General features: G+C 39.8%; 1 protein-coding gene across 1 annotated transcript in view; it reads left to right on the forward strand.

Annotated features, from left to right (window-relative positions):
• Window positions 1–2,174: 2,174 nt before the first annotated feature.
• Window positions 2,175–23,834, forward strand: part of prom1b (prominin 1 b) — a 52,229-nt gene continuing 30,569 nt past the window's right edge. The window contains exons 1-7 of the mRNA XM_053619263.1: window positions 2,175–2,535; window positions 12,731–12,792; window positions 12,911–12,937; window positions 14,214–14,419; window positions 19,155–19,275; window positions 21,026–21,089; window positions 21,260–21,349. Coding sequence (XP_053475238.1) covers window positions 2,286–2,535; window positions 12,731–12,792; window positions 12,911–12,937; window positions 14,214–14,419; window positions 19,155–19,275; window positions 21,026–21,089; window positions 21,260–21,349 — 820 coding nt within the window. The 5' untranslated portion in view covers window positions 2,175–2,285. The remainder of the gene's footprint in view (window positions 2,536–12,730; window positions 12,793–12,910; window positions 12,938–14,213; window positions 14,420–19,154; window positions 19,276–21,025; window positions 21,090–21,259; window positions 21,350–23,834) is intronic.

The raw sequence follows: 23,834 nt of genomic DNA on the forward strand, positions 1-23,834 counted from the left end.
ATTTTTTCATTCTTTCGGAACAGAGCAAGATTGTCACGTTGTTATTTTGTGGATGGATTTTCAAGGCAAGGGTAGAGGAGGAAGGAATCGTGTTGGTGAATAAATGTTTTGTTTTGTATGTCTTGGATAATCTCGTGGGTTTTTTTTTTTTTGGTTGCCATGGATCGTGTTGCCATGGTTTCGGTTCAGTTTGCCTGTATGGCACTGTAAAGAGAAGTAGGACTCGTACATACACACGTCATACATGTGATCATTTTCTAAGTTTAAGAAGTTTAGACACTAAACGCCGCCCTCTTCTATTTAATACGTATGGGATAAGCTCGAGGCCTGCGGGCAAGACGTGGCCTGCCGCCTCAATCCGCTCGGCCCACACAAACTTCTTAGGAGAATATTGAATCGGCTCATGGAACCATACTAAAAAATATTTTCACGCTGGAAAAAAAGAATACATCTCGAGTAACAGTATCACTTTTATAAGGTTTAATTACTGACACTGGCTGCGTTTTGCTAAATATGCAACAGTTTTTAGCAAAGAATTACACAATGTGCATAATTACTCTGCGATGGCACGAGGACGTTATAATGATCGACTTCAGTTATTTCCTTACATGAATACTGTACTCTCATTTGATAATTTGGGTGATGGGGGGTTAGGGTTAGTTACTTTTACCTCCTTGAATGTTTGATTAATGATTATTCTTATTTAAAGAACGACGTTGTACATTTCATTGGTTTATAATTATTTAATGTTGTGGAACATCCACGATTTCAGTTCGATCCAATTTTATTTATGTAACACTTTAAGCAGCGGGGATTGTCACAAAGCAGCTTCACAGATATGAGACAGCGGTGGTGAGGTAAAACTCCCCGAGATGATAATGATTAAAAATAAAAACTTAAGATTAGTCAGACTCAAAAAGGAAACCATGCTCTTCTGGATGATGGTGTGTTTTGGTAAACTGGGATGTTCTGAATGCCATCAACCCCCCACCCCACCCCACCCCACCCTACCCCACCCTCACTTGTTCACTCACAGATTTCCAGGTATCACTTATGTTTCCTTAACCGCCTCAAAAAAACTACGTTACCAGGTAACCCTGTCTTGGAGACTTTTCCGTATCGGACAACTTAAAGTTCTAACATTTCTGTTACAAAGTACTGACACTGGAGACTCCTTCCTAAAATGTCAAATCGTTTCTTTGAGCAACATGTTCTGCATTTACACACATTTTGTTTCATTTGTTTATGTGGAGCATCAGCCAGACAAGTCTTAGTGTAAGTCGTTACTACGGAAATGCTCATGTTTATTATAGCAAGCGCGAATTCCTGCCCGAGTTGCACTGTTATAGAAAATTAACCAACACTAACCAATCAGAATCAAGCAACAGTGGTGTAATTATATGTATACTATAATTATATTTATATGATGTGCTATATTACACATCTTCTATACCGCTTATCCTACAGGGTCACGGGGAACCTGGAGCCTATCCCAGGGAGCATCGGGTACAAGGCGGGGTACACCCTGGACAGGGTGCCAATCCATCACAGGACACAATCACATACACACTCACAAACTACAGGCACTTTAGACACGCCAATTAGCCTACCGTGCATGTCTTTGGACTGGGGGAGGAAACCGGAGTACCCGGAGGAAACCCCCGCAGCACGGGGAGAACATGCAAACTCCGCACACACAGGGCCACGGCGGGAATCGAACCCCCGACCCTGGAGGTGTGAGGCGAATCCAGGCGATATGGTATGATATGATTTTATATATGATATGATATGATTGATATGATTTGATATATGATATGATGTGATGTATGTATGCTATAATTATAAGTATACATTAAAGGCGAATTTTTTTTTTGGATCTGGATCTTTAGTGCATATATTTTCTTGCTGAAATCTGAACTTGCGCACAGCACATCCGCGCTCACAGACAGAAAACACGCACGCACGCACGCGCGTCCAACACCAGCGGGCACGCGCTTAAGACCGTAGCTCTGGCGCGAGCTTGTGCATTAGTGGAGTTGAGAAAAGCCTCGAGCGGGGAATAAACACCGGACAGCGCGCACTCGGGATGTGATCCATCAAACCGACTGAACCTCTAGAACCGGATTATTTAATTCAGCTTGATTGCACTTGCGGAAACATCCAAATTGGTTCTTCCTGTTTGTTTCACAACATTGATCAGAAGTCAGACTTCACGTCTCCTGAGCAGTGCACCGGTTTTATTCCGTTATAGACGCTGGTTTCCGTGTGTCGGACTTTTTAAAAGCATGCGGTGGAAGTCGGGTCTGTCACCGCCGTTATGGATGATGATGATGATGGTGATGTGCTGCTGGAGTTTGGTCTCCGGTGCGGCGCGCGGTGAACCAGAGACGCCTCACGCGGACACGCTGGACTTCGGCTTTGTCCCGGCGGTGGTGTACGAGACACACGCGTACTATGAGCCAGGAGCCGTGGACGTCCTCTTTCACATAGTGCACGCGTTTCTGTACACGGTGCAGCCAAACCCGTTCCCAGCAGGTGAGTCCACTACCAAGAACACACTCAGTAGTGTGACAAAATAGCACACCGATCATAGCACACAATTCAGATATAATCTTGTCTGCACTTTTTTAAAAAATACACTAAGCAACTATAAAATATCTTTTTATTATCATTTACCTCGCACCTCTGGGGTTGTGGGTTCGAATCCTGCCTCAGTTTGCATGTTCTCCACATAGTTTCCTCCGTGTACTCCGGTTTCCTCCTCCAGTCCAAAGTCATGCATTGTATACTGATTGGCATTTCCAGATTGTCTGTGGTGTGTGAATGTGTGCGATTATGTCCTGTAATGGATTGCCACCCTGTCCATGGTGTCCCCCACCTTGTGCCCCAAGTTCCCTGGGACAACCTCCAGGTTCCCCCGCGACCCTGTGTAGGATTTGCACATCTGGCTGATCCTTAATTACATAAATAAAAAAAGAAGTAGTTTACATCTGATGCAGGATAATGAGCTGAAGGTTGAGGGACTTGCTCAAGGACCCAAGCATGGTAGTTTGGTAGTGGTGGGATTTGAACACACAACCTTCTTGATCTGTAACTCAAAACCATAACCACTGAGCCTCTACAACTAACCCAGCTTGGGTGCATTCACTCAACCGCCAAATTAACTCGAGCAAAAAGATTGCTTTGGAGTATACTATGCTATTATAAAGGTATTACAGTTCTTTACTGTAAATTACTGTAAACTTTACAGCCAATATTTTACAGTATAAGCGTTCTTGCCATTATTCCAGCAAAACACATGATGCATTTCTGAATTCCTCAAGGTGCTGACTCTACAGTGCATGCGAAGGGAACGTGTTTATATCGTGTTTAAACGAAGCGTGGCTTACCCTTTTGTCAAACCTGACGGAAACCCATTTTAAATGACATTCGCTCATTTGTGACCTATTTTCATTGGTACACATTTTAAAATTGTATTCATTTTTAACATACTTCTTCATGACAAATCAAATTTCAGTCAACTTTAGATTCATGATCACTATCTTCTAATATTGTCTGAACGATGGTGACCTAGACCTAGGTGACCTGTCATTCGTATTTTACAGCAGAAACAACAATAACGGGGTTTAGGAAATCGTCAGTATTTTCAAAATTCATAACTTTTAAAAATTCAACACGAACAGTTAACGTGGGGCTAATAATCGCAGGAGAAACCCACCATTAAAATTTAAGTAACGTATTAATTTCTTGCACTAATCTTTAAAATATAGTAGGGCTTACAATAGAAATACATTCTGTATACATTTCCCAGTCGTATGCCTTATTAACCTTTTCTTAAAATGCTTCATGAAAACACAATTTAATGCACATAAAATCCATCAGTGTATCTATCATTTAACCATTGTTGTGGGGTGTTTCATGCATCCATTATATCCCTTCACTTTTTCACTCTCCACTTAGTGAATTTTAATGAACCCGAACCATGCTGTCCCAAATGACCGAACCACGATCCTCAAGAATTTTTAGGTCAGCTTTCTGTTTGATGTTAAACACACCCCCTTATATGATGTCACATGAATTAAGTTATGGTATCACATGTTTTCGCAAGAGCTTAGTATCATACGTTTTGACTTTCACTAATAAGGCCAGAAAATAAACGGTGCATGGTTTACCTGTGACAATTCACCTGAATTCACCCTATTAGAAAACAGTAAGCCACCAGGTCCAGAGCTGTATACTTCTAAAGCATATGACTGTAGAAACAGTAGTTTGTTGGGTCGTAGTGTTTTTTACAGTATGTAAAACTAGGTTTTACTTGTTGGGTGTTACTCGGGGTTTGGGTTTGGTTTAATAAGAAATGTTAGTTCACTGCTGCTAAAGTCTTACTAAATCAACAACAATTGAAACACGCAAATTTCAGAATGAATTTCAGAATGAACAAATGCAAAATATAATTCAGTGGTGAATTTTCAACAAAGTCCATGACAAACAACTGTAGATTATCCCTTCCCCCATGCCCCAGCGCTCTGTGAGGAACAACAGTAGAAAGCTGGTCTCTGAAATAAACAGTCGTGGAATACAGTGGTGTTTGGAAAAACAATGTACTGACTTATTCTGACTAATCAAACTCTTCAGTGTCACAGTTCTGGCCCACATAATATGCCTTGCAGGTAGTTTAGGCAGCATGGGCCCATGTACTGAATTTCACACACTGCACTTGCTACTCTTTCTTCTGAAAGGGTCTTTTGCCAAAATGTGCCTTATTCTTATTTTCGAATGCTGGCTTCATTGTTGTGTGAGTTTGAATTGCTTTTTTATGCTCTTTTCTTCCTTGGCAAGTTGGTTTTCTGGGGGAAGATTTTGGATATGACCGGACATCCTCTGGAGAATGTAGTCCTTTGTGAGCTCTGATATCGCTTGGCTAGGGTGCACTAGTGCTCACATAAAAACTAAGCAGGTCTGCATCTGAGCTCGTGTCAGGCAGGGCTGGACTGGTGCCGGGGCCTGGCTGGGGTGGGTTGATGGTGGAGTCTAGCAGGGCTTTGTTGCTGCTGGGACTGGAAGGGCTCGGTGTTGATGGTGGAGCCATAGCATGGCTGGGTTGGTAGTGGAGCCTGGCAGGGTTGGGTTGGCGGTGGAGACTGGCAGGGCTTGGTTGGTGGTGGAGCTTAGAAGGATTTGGGTGTTGATGGTGGAGCCTGGCAGGGCCGGGCTGGTGTTTGGACTGGCAAGGCAAGGATGGTGGTGGGGTCTGGCAGGGCCGGATTGGTGCTTGCACTGGCAGGGGGTTTGTGGTGGAGTCTGTACAACCATTCACCCTAAAGCCAGCCTTACTGTTCAAGGGGATTGCAGCCAGAGGACAGGAGATCCTCTACGGCAGTTACCACAAATATCACTGCCGTAATTCTAGGAATGTTATTGTTTTTTTCAGGATTGTTCCTCATCCAGGCATTACATAGTAGCATTGACGTGCTTCTTTATTGGCCTGTACGTAGACCTCCTGAAACTGATGATTTCATTGGGGTAGAAACGAAAGCATAAACTATGACATTTTCTTTGGCATAACTGAGTCTATAGACATAAAAATTGTCACACACTGCACTCTGTGTGTGTGTGTGTGTGTGTGTGTGTGTGTGTGTTTGCGTGTTTAGAGGAGAATAGGATTGCAGAGGTAAGTCCCTGCTGCCTAATCAATTAGCCGATCTGTCTCTCTGAGTCACCTGCCTCATCACCTAATCTCATAATCTGAGTGCCATATGCTGCCAACATTACAGTGTGGCCTTACAATGTTACAATGAAACTTTCCAAATGATGAAGCGATTATAATTCCAAGACTGTAAATCTGGAAATGTGATCTACATGCACCAAAGTTGCCATTGAAGAAGTTTAAATTATTATTTATTTTCGGAAATAATCACAAATTTACAACCCGCCATTGCAATGCTTATGAGAGAATCGTCCTATAGCCTATGTACACACATCAGCATGTAATATTACTTCACATTATTCAGTCTTAAACACACAGGCGTTTATAAAGCTGGATACAAACCAATTTATTCACAAATCATTTGTAGTGGCATTTACACAGGAAATTTGATATTCTTGAAAACGCTGTTAGTTCGGAAAAAAGTTTGTATCCTGTGAGAGCTCCTGAAGTCATGTAAATTTACGTATAAGTAGACTACTGAGTATACGCTAATGCGAACCTAAATTGCTCAGCTTGAAATGATATAATTGGCAATTAATTACTGAACTTTTATACATGGACTACAACCCCTGGCAAAAATGATGGAATCAGTACACTTAGAGGATGTTCACCCGGCTTTTTACTACGTAGCAAATAAACAAATCGCAGAAAAGTATTTTTGTTTAATAGCTGAACATTCTGGCTTTGTGAGACATGCCTCAAACAAGTTCAATGAAATTATTTTAATTAATGGCGTATTTTTTTTTCCAGATCAAGTCGAGGAAAGTATGGAATCGCTCAGTGTTGAGGAAAAAAAATCATGGAATTACCTTGAAATTTGCATTTCTAAAACAAATAACAGCACAAGTCTAAAAATGCTAATTAGTCTGCAGTTAAAAGCGAGTACTTACAGTCTTTAACCTTGGATTTTTTTTTTTAAAGGAAACAATGGAAAGGATTATAAAACTCCAACACAGAGTGTGGCAAAAGATGTCGGTTGTTCCCAGTCAGCTGTGTCTAAAATTTGGTGCAGGTATAAACAAAATGGAAAAAGGAAAACATACGGGTTATCGAGGAAGACGCCAAAGCGTCAGGATAGAAAACTCAAAGCGATACGCCTTGAAAATAGAAAACGCAGAACAAAGCAAATGAGTCAGTGTTTGTGACAGAACTGTAAGAAATCGGCTGAATGAAATGTGGTTTACGTATAGAAAAGCCGAACGTAAACCAGCACTAACACCTCAACAGAAGAAAACAAGGTTACAGTGGACTAAAGAAATCATGGCGTGTGGATGGTTGGATGAAAGTGATATTCAGCGATGAATTATGAATCTGTGTTGGCCGAGGAGACGATGCTGGAACTTTTGTCTGGTGCCGTTCTAATGAAACATATAAAGACGACTGCCTGAAGAAAACTATCAGATTTCCACTCGTTTATGATATGGGGTTGCATGTCAGGGAAAGGACCAGGGGAGCCCTCAACAGTCAATGCACAGGTGTATATTTAAATTTTGGACACTTTTCTCATTCCATCGATAGAAAATAGCTTTGGTGACGATGAAGTAATTTTTTTTGGATGATAATGCATTTTGCCACAGAGCAAAAAGTGTTGAAGCATTTCTTCAGGAAAGGCAACTCAAAGACAGGACCAGAAAACAGTCCAGATCTCAATCCGATTGAAAACTGATGGTGGAAATTTTAAAAAATCGGTCCATGACATGGCTCCATCCTGCAAAGCTGATCTTTCAACCGCTATTCGAGAAATTTGGAACCTGCTTGATGGAGAATATTGTTTTTCATTAGTGAAGTCCATGCATCAACGAATTCAGGTCATCATAGAAGCCTGAGGAGGAGCAACAAAGTACTAACTGTGATTTTTGATGATGTTGATGAGTCCATAATTTTTTCCTCGACATTGATTGGTTCCATAATTGTTTCCTCTACTTGATCTGGAAAACAATATGCCATTAATTAAAACAATTTGATTTAGTTTGTTTGAGGTATGTTTCATGAAGCCAGAATGTTCAGTCATTAAACAATTAGTTTATTTGCTATGAAGTAAAAAGAAAGGCAGGTGAACTTCCTCTAAGTGTGCTGATTCCTTCATTTTTGCATGCTGTCAAGTTTTATTATCTTATTTATTTTAATTACACACACATTTAATGAACATTTTGTGAAACCTAGTCATTTAATATGAATGCATTATTCAAAGAAATATTCAAAATGGGGGAAAAAATGAAAGAAAGAAAGCCAAGGAGGATGGTGAAGGAGGGGGTGGCGGGGGTCCTCTGTTCCCCTGCACTGTCTGATTTATCTTCTGATGTTTATGATGTTTACTGCATACTTAAAAAAAATTGCTTTTGCATGGTAATTCATTTGCACACAAAGTCCTGAGAGGCAAGGCAGGATTCTAGAGAAAGAGATTGGGATTGGCAATAAAAGAACCATGAATGCAAAAAGAAAGAAAAAAGATGGCTCATTAAGTACCCAATAGGAAGACCCCTTAAAGAGGATTGACCATATGCCTCTCCATGAAGTTGTAGCTTCCTGGACAGGCCCCTCTGACAGGCTCTAAACTAGTCATGGCAACCACTCTACTATAGCTAGACCCTAAGTCCAACAAACAGATGTATGTATCCTTGTCTCAGGTAAGAGGTTTACAGACTATAGCTTACTAGAGAAGCACGACTTTCTAACTAAATGTGTCCATTTGGGATCAGTGCCCCATCGGAGAGAGACTGGCTGGCATGTGGCCCCTTCCAGTGTGAGATTTGAACACAGCAACCAGATGGAATTTATGCAGTGGTGCAGCGGACAAGAGGGAGAGTGGTGTCCCAGATCTGGGAAAAACTTGGCAAGGCATAGGTGGATTTCTTTGCCAATACCAGGTCGGCGCATTGCTGATTGTGGTCCTCCCTGATGGAGCTGGACAGCCTTCTGGGACAAGACTTTGTTATCCAATGCTGCTTTCGCTAGTGATAGGAACACCCTGGTGGCTTCCTCCCTGATCAGATCTGCTGTCCCTAGTACATGGGCTTTGTATACCCTTAGGTGGAAGCTGTTCTACAAATGGTGTGCACCTCATCAGCGAGATCCAGTGTGTATTACTTCAGTCCCAGAATACCTTTCTCGGACAAGTTCACCTTTACACTAAAGGTGTATGTGGCATCCATTGAAGAGCATCTTTCTGGAGGCTCATAAACCTATTACAACCTGTCTTAAAGGGGCCTTCATCCTCCAAGAGCCCTGGTCCTTACTAGCCTATGCAAGATGTTGAATTGCTAGCAATAACTTCATCAAAAGGATTGGGAGAACAGCCTTACATGGGAGTGTTACGGTGACCTTTTGGTTGAACTCGGTTTTTCTTGTTCAAAGTTATATAGCCTAATTTGTCAATTACATTAATTAAATTCTTGAAAGCAAGCCTTCCTTGCAGAGCATTCCTTTATGTGCCTGGTTTTTACTCTATGGTACTAGTTGGCATCTTTATGGCACCACAGTCCTGTTGTATATCTGTCATGGAGGATAGACACGAGCATCCCCCTTGTCCACTCAGTGGTGGATGATAGACGGGCTGGATGCCCAATCCTTATCATGGCATGCCATACGAGGAGCATCTCCTTGTCATAGGCGTTAATTAGAGGCTCCAGGAAGTATGCGCTGATGCTACCTGGGCATCACCATGTATCTTTTCCAGGTCCTATAAGGTTAACATTGACTCCCCAGTGGTGTGAATGTGATGGTTATACATACGTTATCCAGGGTTTTGGCATAGGTTAGCCACCCCTGGGTTTTCAGAGGGGTGGAAATAATTAGAAAGCTATTACTTATGTAAATGTGGTTCTATGAACCCCGGTTAAGTATCAGTGCCGACCCACTGGAAAATCGGCAAGAAAGTGCCTAGGAGAATGGCTGTATGTCTTATGTCACTTTGCAACTTTTGTTGGATTAGTATTGGCATGCATACTCATGTATACAAAAAAGTTATCCAGCTGATTTTCACCACTCCTGGTGCTTGTCTGAACCACAACCACTACAAAACCATACTTGTTGTAATTATATCGAATTAGCGTTCAAGCCCAACATAAACCAAGCAGGACATCTGATTACTGTGTAGTGTTCATGAGCACAGAGATAGCATGCACTAGTAGGCAAGTCATTTCACATGTCACGATTATAAAAATAGCGCACTTAAAGTTTGTAATGTTACAGAAGGAGGTGTAGGGCTCTGTGTAGGCGCAGGTATAATTTACTGGTACAACTCCACCATTTTGCTAGTCCTGTTCTTGTCGAAAACATGAGCATTTCTTAAACATCTAAAAATTTCCAGTCTTAAATTAGAACTTCTTGAAAATGTGTATGGACTGAGTAAGTTTTAGATTATTTTTTAAAAAGAATTCATTTTAATTACGATTCAATGAAAATAGGTCTCTATGGTGATACATTGATTAATAAGTCTAAGGAAATCTAATGACTAGTGGAATAAACTAGAATACATGGAAAATATTATTATTATTATTATTATTAAAGCACTGGGTTTTTGTTTTTTTTTTACAACTGCACCCGCTCTCGAACCTGACACGTACAGACCTAATGAAAAAGAGTTACTGTGTTTAAAAGACATGCAGTAGATAGATGCAGCTTAGTGCTTAAGCAGCTTGTTATTTGTGTTGTGACTGCGTAATGTAGGTCATGATACTAATCGTGTGTTTTAAATACAGGGTGACTCACACTCGCACGCATTCGTACACCCACACACTTGTGTAATCGTGTCCTATGTAGCTAAATATGGCTAAGCGTACAACTACAATTCAAATTTTAACCTCCCAAATGCACACACACACACACACACACACATAAACACGCTGGCCAGAGTTTTACTAGGTTTTACTAGTTCTTATGAGCTTGAATTTGAACCATTATTTAAACTAGAACGATTTGCATTAGTTGAAGCAACAGGAAGACGTTTTTTTGACGACGCTACAACATAAAGCTAACACGCTAATACGCTCTAGTTAGGAAATGTGTACATTTGTTTTTACCTTCATTGTATATAGATGACTTGCAATGCTAAATCCTTTTGTATAGTAAATAATCCCAAGCAGGGAAAGAGATTAACTTTCTACCTCACCAGCAACTATATTTAGACGTATTCCAGATTACATACTGTAGCCATTCAGCCTGTTATTGGCGTAACGAATGTCTTCATTTGATTTTCGTCTTCAGTTTAGACAATACGAACGAATCAGTTTCAGCACATGCTTGCCGCTGATTGGCTACAGCGTGCGTCAGACTGAGAGAAAGAAAACGGTAAACTACAGGGTGTTTACACTAAGAAGAAACGTGAGCCAGAATGAATGTACTTTATGCACTTTAGACATTCATACGATGTTATTTTAGATTTTAGACTTGGCCCTGCATTAAATTGTTCTCACTAGACTAAGACTGTGCAAATCTTTTATGCCACAACGTGCATGTGATGTTCATCATGAACCTACTTCTTCTGAATTTGCTCGCGTGTTTCGGTCTGTCAGTGTGTTTTGCGCTTACGGGCCACCGTAGCGATGGCTTCCAAGGCAGGCACACAATTTTCTGCTGTGCGTCTGAGTCACATTGCGTTTGACAACGCGTACTGAATACAAACAACGTATGCTGTAAAAAAAAAAATAAAAAAAAAGTCTAGCTAGATAGGATTTCTGTTCTGTTGTTGAGGTTGTGCCGCGCTGCTCTTTCTACATCTGTTCTTACACTTGTTTCTTGCAGGACTTGTTTCAATTTTTGGGATTTTGCCTCGTTTGATTTCTATATATTAGCGAAATCAAAGCAGACGTAATATATGACAGTGCTACAGACGCGTCTGGGATAATGTCAGTCAGTGTTACATGTCATACGTCTAATAAGTTCAGACTGTTTCTGCGTTTCAAATGAAAGAGCAATATTATATTTGTTGTTGTTGGTATTGTTTTACACACGTTTGTTACTTTGTCACGTCATGGCAGTCTTGGCAACCCAACACTGCACCATAGCGAACTTTAGACTGAATGTGTTCAGATTAGAAAGTTTTAATGGTTTGGACCTTCTCCTGAAATCTCAAACGATCAAAAACAAAAAGCTCTGAGAGTTGGGATAATGTGCATGAGTCTCCATGATAAAGCATGTTTCAGTCCGGTTCTGAGTCAGCACGTGGGTGTGTGATGACTCATAATTAGCTAAGTAAGAGTCACGTTCTAGCAATAACAATAATAATACATTTTATTTCTAAAAGACTTGTGTAGATGACCATATAGTATACAGTATCAATAACATATAGTGGTGACTCAGCCTACTTATAGATGATTATATAGTATTTTCTTGCTTCCAAATATTGTTGCTCAGAGCTAGGGGGGGATGGAGAATAACTTTAGAGGATGTTTATATCGTAATAATTCCAACGAATGTACGTGCTTATCGAGTTTCCAACACTGAATCTAAGAATCTACCCGAATCTTATTGTTAAAAAAAAATAATAATAAAAATCTCAGGCAACATCTCGTTTCTTCACTGGCACTGGACCTGACACTGAATTTATTCATAAATCATTCGTCACACAAGAAATTTGGTATTCATGAAAATCACGTGTGCAAATTTACACGTAAGAAGACTGACTAACATAAATCTCGAGTTTCCAAATATATCAGGTAGCAGGGTTGAAGGAACGACAGTAATGGTAATTTAATGGATGACTCATGGACAAAGAAGTTTCAGGCATAAGATATTAAATAGATTCTCACACTAATAAGATTTTAAAAACTATTTTAGTGATTATTTTTCAAGGTGATTTGCCGTTATAGTGGTCTAGGGTGGGCAAAAATACTATTTTCTGGGAGTAATTTATCTGAAGCATGCACAAACTGTCTATTGAAATATCCTAGAGTTTACCTTTTACATACACATTTGTAAATGTAATAATAAATGGCACCCCAATCATGGAGTCAACACATCAACCTTTATTTATTTGTTTATTTATTTATTTATTCTTATTCTTTTCTCTCTTTTTTTAAACAGATCTCGTTGTCAAGATTCTGCAACAAAACATGAAGAGAATCAAACCAGAGGAGCTCCAGAAGGTGTGTGTCTTTGTGTGGATGTGTGTATATATTAGTTATTAGACTTGATTACTCTGTCTAAATCTCACTTTCACCTTCGTTTTGTCACTGCTGCTTTATCAACATCACGGAACAACAGCCTGAGAACATTGTCCTGACGCTACAGGTAACAACTTCACTTGCTATGACATTCCTATTCTAACTGTGGGTGGGGGTGGGGTGAGAGGAGTGGCGGGGTACAAACATTTAGACATTTATCCTTGTCATTATATTTAATTCCATATTGTATTCGTTCATTTATTTACACAGTTGTAAAAACATTAACATCTAAATATCCTGTCATATCATTTTCACACCCAGGTGATGAATTAAACAAAAAAAAACATAATTGGCTCTGTTACACTGTGGCCAGGTTTGTTTATTTTGGTGGAATGGTTCGGCTCAACTTGTCCCGTTAGAGAGAATAAGTCAATACAAAATCAATACAAAACTCGGATGGTCACCTTTACGCAATAATGAAACATTTCTATATTGATGGGAGTGGTCTCTTGTAACTCCACCCCCTTCCACTTGGCAAGAGGGTGCACTGATAGGTTTAATGAGGATGAAAATGATGTTAATCATATGCTACGGCCTTCACCCTCACCAGATCTCAACCCAGTTGAACACCTACGTATGGGAGATTTTGGAGAAGCATGTTCGATAATGCTCTCCACCACTATCATTAAAACAGCAAACGAGAGAATATCTTTCGGAAGAATAATGTTCATCGCTTTAGTCCAGTTCCAGAGACGTGTAGAGTCCATGCCAGGGCTGATTCGCACTGAAGCTATTATGATGGCTTGTGAAGACCCAACACCTTACTAACCATGCTTGATGCAGTTGTTTTTTTCCTTTAATTTGTCACTCATTTGTCTATATCATTCACATAGACCTCTTTGTCATATGTGTTAATGCCCCACTGTTTTCAGTTGAAAAAAAAGTAATAGATTGGATACAGAGAGCAAGAGGAGTGGAGCAATTATTTACATATTCATGGTTGGGCGTTCACGTGCAAGCACATTGCTGATGTACCGGTATTACGTGCATGTGCACTTTGTTGGCCACTGAAATAAATGAACTGGAAATCCATGTGGATCATTACTACAGTAGAGTCGTATTCGTATTCAGAATTGGGCAGTTGAGTCCAAAAGTCTTACAGTTAGACTAATGAAACAACTCACCGACCTTATCCTAGAAGACATTATTTAAAACTGAACAGAGCGAACTGCGTTGCTTAACAACTAAGCACCGATTGTGATTCCGTAAATATGGCGACTCGATGATTACATAAAGAATGATGTAATCTTGTTTTGTATTGAGCCACGTAAGGTTTTCATAACTGATGAAATAAAACATGACTCATCATTTTCACACTTTTTTTCCTCTCTCTCTCTCCGAAGGCCATTTATTATGAGATCGGCTTCATCGTGCTGGCAACCTTGGGTGTTGTGTTCGTGCTGCTGATGCCACTGGTGGGTTTATTTTTCTGCCTGTGTCGCTGCTGCGAGAACTGCGGAGGCGAGATGCACCAAAGGCACCGCAAAAATGCTGACTGCCAGCGTGGCTTCTATACATTCTCGCTCATCAGCTCAACTGTGTTTATCGCGTATGTATACAAACTTCTACTGAAATATGCTTATGATGTCCCAATACTCAAGGCCATTTCTTTTTGATACTATACGTAGCGACAGAGCTGCTAGTCTGCCTGAAGGTTCGTTATGTTGTGCGTTCTGGGGTGCTTTTCAGCTCACCACGGTTGTAAAGAGTGCTTATAGATGGACTTCCAGTCAGTTCATTGCAGGGTACACACACATATTCACAAACTCAGTCATACCTAGGGGCAATGTAGCATAGCTGGTGTACTTTCTTTGTCTCATCATTGTTCTTTTCATCAGGATCAGATTGATGAATCATGAGAAAACAGATGAGTGATTATGTTTTATTAAAGCGCACCTATTATGGTTTTTCAAATATTACCTTTCATGTAGTGTGTTTTTTTTTATAGAGCTGTTTGTGAATGTAAAAAATCAAAGCGCACGACAAACGGCGTTATCGCCTCCCAAAAGAAGAAACCGATTCTGAACGGCTGAAACGAGTCGTTAGTGATTCCAGATTTACAAAAAGCCCCGCCTCTGGTCTTCATCGGCTGTTCTCTGACAGACGGAGCTGAAACTCGTGACGGTAGTGGGCGTTTCCTTTTTGAAACACGCTGACAGCGGTGGACCAATCACAACAGACTGGGACATCTGACCAATCAGAGCAGAGTATGCTCTCTGAAAGCAGGAGTTTAGAACGGATCAATTAACGAGTCGTTTGTGAAACTGGGGGATAAAGGTAATGATGCAGTTTAAATTATGAGCACGTTAAAGTTTTTTTTGACCTCGGATGCATGTAAATCTATTGTATGAGAGCTTTAAAACAAAATTAGGCACGTTTCAAAACCATGATTGGTGCGCTTTAAGGCAACAGAATGGAGTGATCAGGTAACGGTGAATGAATTCATTAAAGAACTCCAGTTCATAACTCATAACTCTTTTTTTTTTTTTTTTTTTAAAGGTAGTGCTAGTCATCATATAGTGTGAAATGGGCTTTACCACCACTATGAGAAAATATATCCTCCGCATAAGAATTGAAACAAATGACCTCCCCAATTTTCCATGATGAGTTTCGGCATTTTGCACGGTCCAGGTTACAATCAGAAGTTACCTTTGCTTAGATTTTGATGCTGTAGAGAATTTCTAGGTGTGAAGCAGCACTGGTGCGAGTGTCTGTTCTGAAATGCCCCCAGAATCATGAGGGGAAGTTTAACGTTCTGGACTAATGATAGAAAGGTCAGGGTTTGAATTAAAGCATGACTGCCACTGTTGCCCTTGAGCAAGAACATTAACAGTCAACTTCTTAACTACAACATAAGCCGACTGCGATAAAAGTCTATTGGAAGAACATATGCAATATACACAAGCATTTTGAGATAAATGACACACATATATACAGTGTGTGTGTCTGTGTGTGTGTGTATGTGTGTGTGTGTGTATATATATATATATATATATATATATATATATATATATATATATATATATATATGTATGTGTGTGTGTGTATGTGTGAGAGAGAGCGAGAGAAAAGAGAGAGGTCAATGCCTCTAGGTAAAGTTAATTACACTAGTTTGTGGCTAGAAATAGAATGAAGTCACATCCTCCAATGATCCTCTACCTGTTTACCTCTCTCTATTTCTGTCTCTTCCTCTGTTTTTTTTCTGTGTATGTACCCTTTTCTGTCCATCCCCCTCTCTCACTCTCTTTCTGTGTGTGTACTGTATAAACAACAATGTGCTGACATCTGTGTGCAGGTGTTCAGCAATATGAAGGTGTGTGTGTGTGCGTGCGTGCATGTGTGTGTGCGTGCGTGCTATTGCAATCAGTCATCGGCATTTTATTTGCATAAAAATCAGAAAGGCATTTGTTAGTGTGACGGTGATGTTGCTAACACAGCTCATGCTAATGCCATGCTTATTTGTAAGTTTGTTTATTCCAGATTTAAATGTAGTGGAAATGTCAATTTTGCTGCGATCAAAGCCGTGTAACTCAAATACAACTTCAAATCATTAGAAGAGAGACTCGAGAGTACACCTGCAGTGGTTTAGAATCTCTCTCCCTTTCTCGCTCTCTATCACACACACATACAAACACACACCCTTTGCAGCACTCACAAAAGCATGAGTTTCTTTTCCCCCCATGTGTGTATGTGTGAGTGTGTGTGTGTAGCAGTTATGTGACATCGATAGCCCTTATTTTGTCCTCGGAGAAATTCTCCGCTTTCTTTCTCTGCTCTCCGTCTTTCACTTTTCCTCTTTTTTCTTTCCTGCACTGTGCAGACAGCAGCCTTCACACCACAATGAGCGTTTGTGAAGGGAAGACAAGTGTGAGCCCTGTCCGCATTGTGTGTGCGTGCATGCCGTGTGTGTGTGTGTACAGTGAAGAATACATTTTCAGACAGTTTTTGGTTTTTTAAAATACTTTCAGTGCATATGTCCACTTCAGATTTACACACGTAACGTCTTTTGACTTTGTACTCCTTCACTTTCTCCAGGATTGTTATTTGTTGCGTGAAATGTCCCCGAACAAGAGTAATGTCTTTTAGGAGGACACCAGAGTGCGGTTATACTGACTACCGACGGCCGAATCACAGCCGTGCCGATATTCAGTATAACGACACGGTTACGAGTGCGAAATTGCTTTTGTACAACAATTCTATAAATAAGAAATTAATATGGGATAAGTGACATTTCGGACACAGTATGGCAGAACGTGTGTGGGAATAGATCCTGAAGTCCCCATCGACTTGCTGGCTAGCTAGCTCACATTGATTTGTACATTCCATTTAAAATTGGCTTCCCTTCTTCCTTTTCATCCTCATCTGGTGAGCTTTAATATTTCATATCATATCAAAGTTCATGAAAAATGAACTTTTTTGATTGCCATGTCCGCTAATGATGTCCCTAGCTCTACTGTAGTAACTGTTTCGGTACAACAAACTATGGCTAAAATTGGGATTTTATGTAGTGAACACAGAAGAGCGAAGTGATACAAACTGTGAAACGTTTCTGAGACAGAAGGGATAGTTTATAGGTCAAGTAATAGCTTGTAAACGAACAATGAACTTTACTATTATTATTATTATTATTATTCATAAACTTCTTATGAATAATAAGTTTCACACTCCAGCAGCTCCAGAAATATATGTGGATATTAACCAAAACAGCGACAGGATCATTGAATCAGTGAGTTGAACTCGAGAATCAAATCAGTTTTGTTTGGTTTTATCAGTGGGATTCTCCAATTCTTTGAAATGAACCGACTCAAACAAACGATTCAGTCACGAATCGGACATCATTACGACACCTCTCTCATAAACTCACCCGGGACAATTAAAGCAGATTTACACGATTACAGTGTAATCGTGTAAATCTATTCCTCACAGGAAGCTGTTGCAAGGCTGCGGAATGCTTCAGTATATGTGACGCTGGACTAGTTTTATTGTCACTTGGTGCTTTTCCGTCTTTTTGGAAGCTCAATGTTCCATTACTATTGCTCGATTGCGTGGAAAAACATACATTCTTTGGAAATATTGTGTTCCAACTTCGAAGGATAAACATCAGGGTGACTAACTTTTAGAATTTCTATTTTATGTTAATTGTAACAGCTTCATACCAAATATAATTATATATAAAGACAAAAATCATACAGAAAAGTATGGGGTTCTGCTGGGCCCACTGTCTGACCAGGGCCCTTAGAATCATAGTAATCCTCCACCCCCACTCTCATCGTCCCGCCCCGCCCCCCACCCCCATTTAGCTCTGCCAATGGAAATGGTCCTCGGATATTTGGTCAATCTTTACAATCTTGATGTCAAAATACTCAAAAAAATAAATAAAAAATAAAAAAATGTGTACATGTTTACCTTTCTGAACAATATGGCCGCCATACCGCAATCAATTCTAAGGAGGTGGAGACTAATTTACACATACAGCTCTAACTCATGATGGCTTGCATGGTTTCACATAAAACTTGAAAGACGCATACAGGACTAGTAAGCCATGCAAGTCACTCAAATTGGCCACTAGGGGGCGCTGTTCATGGTTTTTTTTCACACAAACAAGTATATCTCTGGTATTTGGTTTTCTGAATAGTTCTGAAATCTGTAACTGGATTTTAATTTCTATATGGTTGCTTCGAAATCATGCCTTTCTTCATCTATATGGCTTTTGGCAACATTTCGTACAATTTCAGACATTTCATACTTTTTAAATAGTGTACGTCGAGGGATTTTTATTGTTCTATGTAACTTGGCAAGAACTGGCCACTGGGGGGGGCGATATTTGCTGAAGGTGCTTGGACCCAGATAAGCACAGTTTGCAGCTATATTTATATTTTGTAATCATTTGTCAATGGGAGATTAATAATCACCATCAATAACTGTATGTGTGTGTGGTGGTGGGGTGTGTGAATGCTGGCATGAAGTAGTTGAGTTACTGCCCCTGTGTGGTTAGTGGCTGCTATTGCAAGACATACTATGTTACACTTTGGTATTACACTTAGTTGCAATTTTAGCAAGGACAGCTAGCATATAGATATACAGTGTAGGTATACATTTACTGGGTGTAGCCCATCTCGTACCTACAAAGTGGTAGGGGGAAGGAGTGTAGATACAGGGGACATGTACAGGTGATACTGAGGACCTTAAAAAAAAAACTAATATGGACAGCATATGGTAATTATGTCACACATATGTTTAGTACATATGGAAAAATAATAGTGTTAACTCTGTGTATGTTCCAGAGTGGGTGTACTGGTTGCCTACACTGGAAGCCACAACATTACATCCCAGATGAAAAGTACCAAGCGACTCGTCAGCTCCAACATAAAAGACCTGAAATCACTGGCCAGTTATACGCCAGCGGTAACACACATCACAAACACACCGAATTATAACAGTATAACATAAAATGTTATACCACTAATATTGGCACCCTTGGAAAATATGAGAAAGAAGGCTGTGATACATTGCTTTTTATTGTTTAACCTTTTGATCTTTTGTTAAAAATAATTCACTAAAATACTCTGCTCTCATGGATATCGAACAATTGCAAACACAACACAGGTTTATCCCCACAAAAATATATTTGGTAAGTATAGGTGTGCAACAATTATTGGCACCCTTTTAGTCAATATTTTGTGCTAATATAACAGCTCTGAGTCTTCTCCTATAATGCCTGATGAGGTTGGAGAATACATGGCGAGGGATCCGAGACCGTTTCTCCATACAGAATCTCTCCAGGTCCTTCAAATTTTGAGGTCCATGCTGGTAGACTCTCCTCTTCAGTTCACACCACAGGTTTTCTATGCAATTCAAGTCAGGGGACTGGGATGGCCATGGCAGGACCTTGATTTTGTGGACAGTGAACCATTTTTCTGTTGATTTTGATGTATGTTTTGGACAGTTGTCCTACAGGAAGATTGAACCACGGCCCATTTTAAGCTTTCTGGCAGAGGCAGTCAGATTTTCATTTAATGTCTGTTTATGTTTGATAGAGTCCATGATGCCATGTATTCTAACAAAATGTCCAGGTCCTCTGGGAGAAAAACAGCCCCAAAACATTAAAGAGCCACCACCATATTTAACCGTGGGCATGAGGTACTTTTCCATATGGCTACCTCTCTGTTTGTGCAAAAACCACCTCTGGTGTTTATTGCCCAAAAGCTGTTTTTTTTTTTTCATCTGACCATAGAACCCGATCCCATTTGAAGTTCCAGTAGTGTCTGGCAAACTGAAGATGCTTGAGTTTGTTTTTTAATGAGAGTAGACGCTATTTTTCTTGAAACCCTTCCAAACAACTTGTGGCGATGTAGGTGACTTCAGATTGTAGTTTTGGAGACTTTCTGACCCCAAGATGCATAACTAACTTCTGCAATTCTCCAGCTGTGATCCTTGGAGATTTTTTTGGCCACTCGAACCATCCTCTTCACAGTGCGTTGAGACAGTATAGACACACATCCAATTCCAGGTTCATTCATAATATTTCCAGTTGACTGGAACTTCTTAATTAGTGCCCTGATGGTGTAAATGGGCATTTTCAATGCTTGTGCTATTTTCTTATAGCCACTTCCCATTTTGTGAAGCTCAACAACCTTTTGCCGCACATCACAGCTATATTCCCCGGTCTTACCCATTGTTATGAGTTAATAAGGGAATTTGGCCTGTGTTAACAAATATGTATACCCCTGTGAAACAGGAAGTCATGTTCCACCAATTTCCTGTTCCTAGTCACCCAGGTGTACTAAAACAAAATGTAAAATATCAATAGGAATATACTTCAGATATATTTTATCTCATATGAATTCATAGGGGTGCCAATAACTGTTGCACACCTATATTTAACAAAGATTCTTTTTTTTTTTTTTTTTGGATAAACCTGTGTTGTGTTTGCAGTTGTTTGATATCCATGAGAGCAGAATATTTTTGTGAATTTTTTAAACAAAATATCGAAAGTCTGAACAATAAAGACACGTTTTCAGAGCCTTCTTTGCTCATATTTACCAAGGGTGCCAATATTATTGGAGGGCACTGTACATACAGATTTTAGAACAAACAAACACAGAGAAACCGTCACAATCAAACTAAGTCACTGTTGATTTGTGTACTTTTACAGCAAATCGAGTATCTGACTGCACAGTACACAACAGCCAAAAATAAAGTTCTCTCTGATCTAGACAGTAAGAAGTCTCTCTCTCTCTCTTCAATATTTATTGTGTATATATATATATATATATATATATATATATATGTATATATATATAATTTTTTTTTTAAATATATTTTATGTTATTATATTCCTTTCCATCTTCATTAATTGTGTGTGTTTTGTCATTGTGATCGTGACCAGACATTGGGCTGTTGTTGGGTGGGCGGATACACAAGCAGCTGGATAGAGATGTGACGCCAGCTTTAGACAATGTACTGCGCATGGCAGCAGGTAAAGTCAAAACACACAAATACGGTATACACATGGAGACGCACACACACACACACACACTCACACACACACAAACACAAGCTGATTTAAATGACACTTTAACCCTTTAAAATCCTGTCAGATTATTTTTTGCTGTAGTTACTGAAAAATTCTTAGTAGTTACAGGATAATATGGCTCGTGGGTTAGGAAAATAATCCGTATCTCAACAATAATGTGACCTGTAGGTGATCCACAGCCTGCCATTTTTTAATCTGCCCTCTAATTATTTTAAAAATAAAACTGTAATTGGTCGGTTGTTAAGAAAATTTGTTTCCTGGTTTAGGAAGAAGTAATCACTGAGTGTGGCTATAATATAAAAACAAAACTCTTGTACCGCTCTGTTTCATTTTCCATAAATGAATAAGACTAATCAATTAAAGTGCACCTATTATGTTTTTTTTTCCAATATTACCTTTCATGTAGTGTGTTATAGAGCTGTTTGTGATAGTAAAAAAGTCTGCAAAGTTTCAAAAATCAAAGCGCAGGACAAACAGAGTTATCAACTCCTAAAAGAAGGAATCGATTCTGAACAGCTGAATCGACTCGTTAGTGATTCCAGACTTTACTTCCTGTACTAATCTACGTAGGTTTGTAACACAAAAACCCCGCCTCTGGTCTCCATCGGCTGCTCGCTGACAGACGGAGATGAAACTCGTTACGGTAGTGGGCGTTTCCTTTTCGACACACGCTGACAGTGGTAGACCAGTCACAACAGACTGGGGCATCTGACTAAACAGAGCAGAGTTTAGAACGAATCCTTTAGAACGGATCATTTAACGAGTCGTTTGTGAAACTGGGGGGAAAAAAGGTAATGATGCAGTTTAAATTATGAGCACGTTAAAGTGGTTGGTTTTTTTTGTTTTTTTTTTACCTCAGATGCGTGTAAATCTATTGCATGAGACCTTTAAAACAAAATTAGGCACGTTTCAAAACCATAATAGGTGCGATTTAAAAAAATGATTAATGTTGTTTTTTCCATGGTTTTTTTATAACATAGGAAAGTGTGTTTAATTTGTTAGGACTTGGTTGCTTCAATTCAATTACATTTTATTTATATATATATATATATATATATATAGTGCTTTTATCTTTATTAGGAACGCCTGTACACCAGCTAATTTATACAATTATGCAATGTGACACCAGTGCAATGCAGAAAATCACGCAGATACAGGTCAAGAGCTTGAGTTAATGTTAACATCAGACATCAGCATGGGGAAACATGATCTCAGTGAATTTGATCGTGGCAGGGTTGTTCATGGCGGATGGGCTGGTGTGAGTATTTCAGAAACTACTGATCTCATGGCATTTTCACGCAACAGCCTCTAGAGTTTACACAGAATGGTGCGCCATACAGAAAACATCCGATGACCGGCAGTCACATGGTGGAGAAGAATGGCCATCAGTGAGAAGAACGGCCAGACTGGTTTGAGCCGACAGGAATGTTACGGTCACTTAAATGACCACTCTTTACAAACACGATGAACAGAAACGCATCTCAAAACACACAACATGCCAAACTTTGAGCCAGATGGGCTACAGCAGTGGAATAGCACATTACGTTCCACTCCTGTAAGCCAAGAAAAGGAATCTAAGCCTACCGTCCAAACTGGACAGATGAAGACGGGGAAAAAAAGACCAGGTGCTGTTTTTCTCCTGAAGCTCTTGACCTGTAACTGCACCATTTTATGCACTGCACTGCTGAGTATTGCAGCTGATTGGATAACTGCATGTATGAGTGTATAATTCACATGACACTGTTTTCTTACACAGCACCATTCAAGAGGAGAACTTACTCTCTGAGTCGTTTGAAATCAGTGGGGATTGTTGTCGTGACGAGCAATTTGGCGTAATAATTATTCGTTAGTTTTTATCATTACAATAACTTTTGGCCTGCGACAGTTCATCTATTACAAAGCTACACAAATACAAGATGATGAAACGTACATGGACATACATGTGCTGGCTTACACACGGACATGAACATTAATCGCTCTGCCTCTCTTTCCCTCTCTCTCTCTCTCTTTCTCTCGCATTCTGATTTTATTGTAAAGTCAAAGTGGAAAGTGCTATTAAAGGTAACTGATCAAACCCGACTTTCCTGTGCCATGAACGTAGAACATGTGATTTTGGTTTTGGTCTGCTGTAGTTTGTGGTGTTGTGACCCTCAGTTCTTTCTTCATTTTGCCTTCATGTGTTTGAACATACAAACTTCATCATTTACTGCCCCATTATCGTGAAAATTGTCGATGATACGACAGACACTTTTATCCAAAGCGAATCACAAATGAACCGGAATCTGATCCAAACCTACTGTATATCTAAGCAGTTTAGGGTTACATGCTTTGCTCGATAGCTTGACAGTACTTTCCTGACCGTTCTGCGATTTAAAGTGACAAACCTTTGGACACTAGAGCAGAACATTTCCATGTGAGCTACTTCGCC

This window comes from Ictalurus furcatus, chromosome 29 (assembly GCF_023375685.1).
Source record: "Ictalurus furcatus strain D&B chromosome 29, Billie_1.0, whole genome shotgun sequence".
Lineage (NCBI taxonomy): Eukaryota > Metazoa > Chordata > Actinopteri > Siluriformes > Ictaluridae > Ictalurus > Ictalurus furcatus.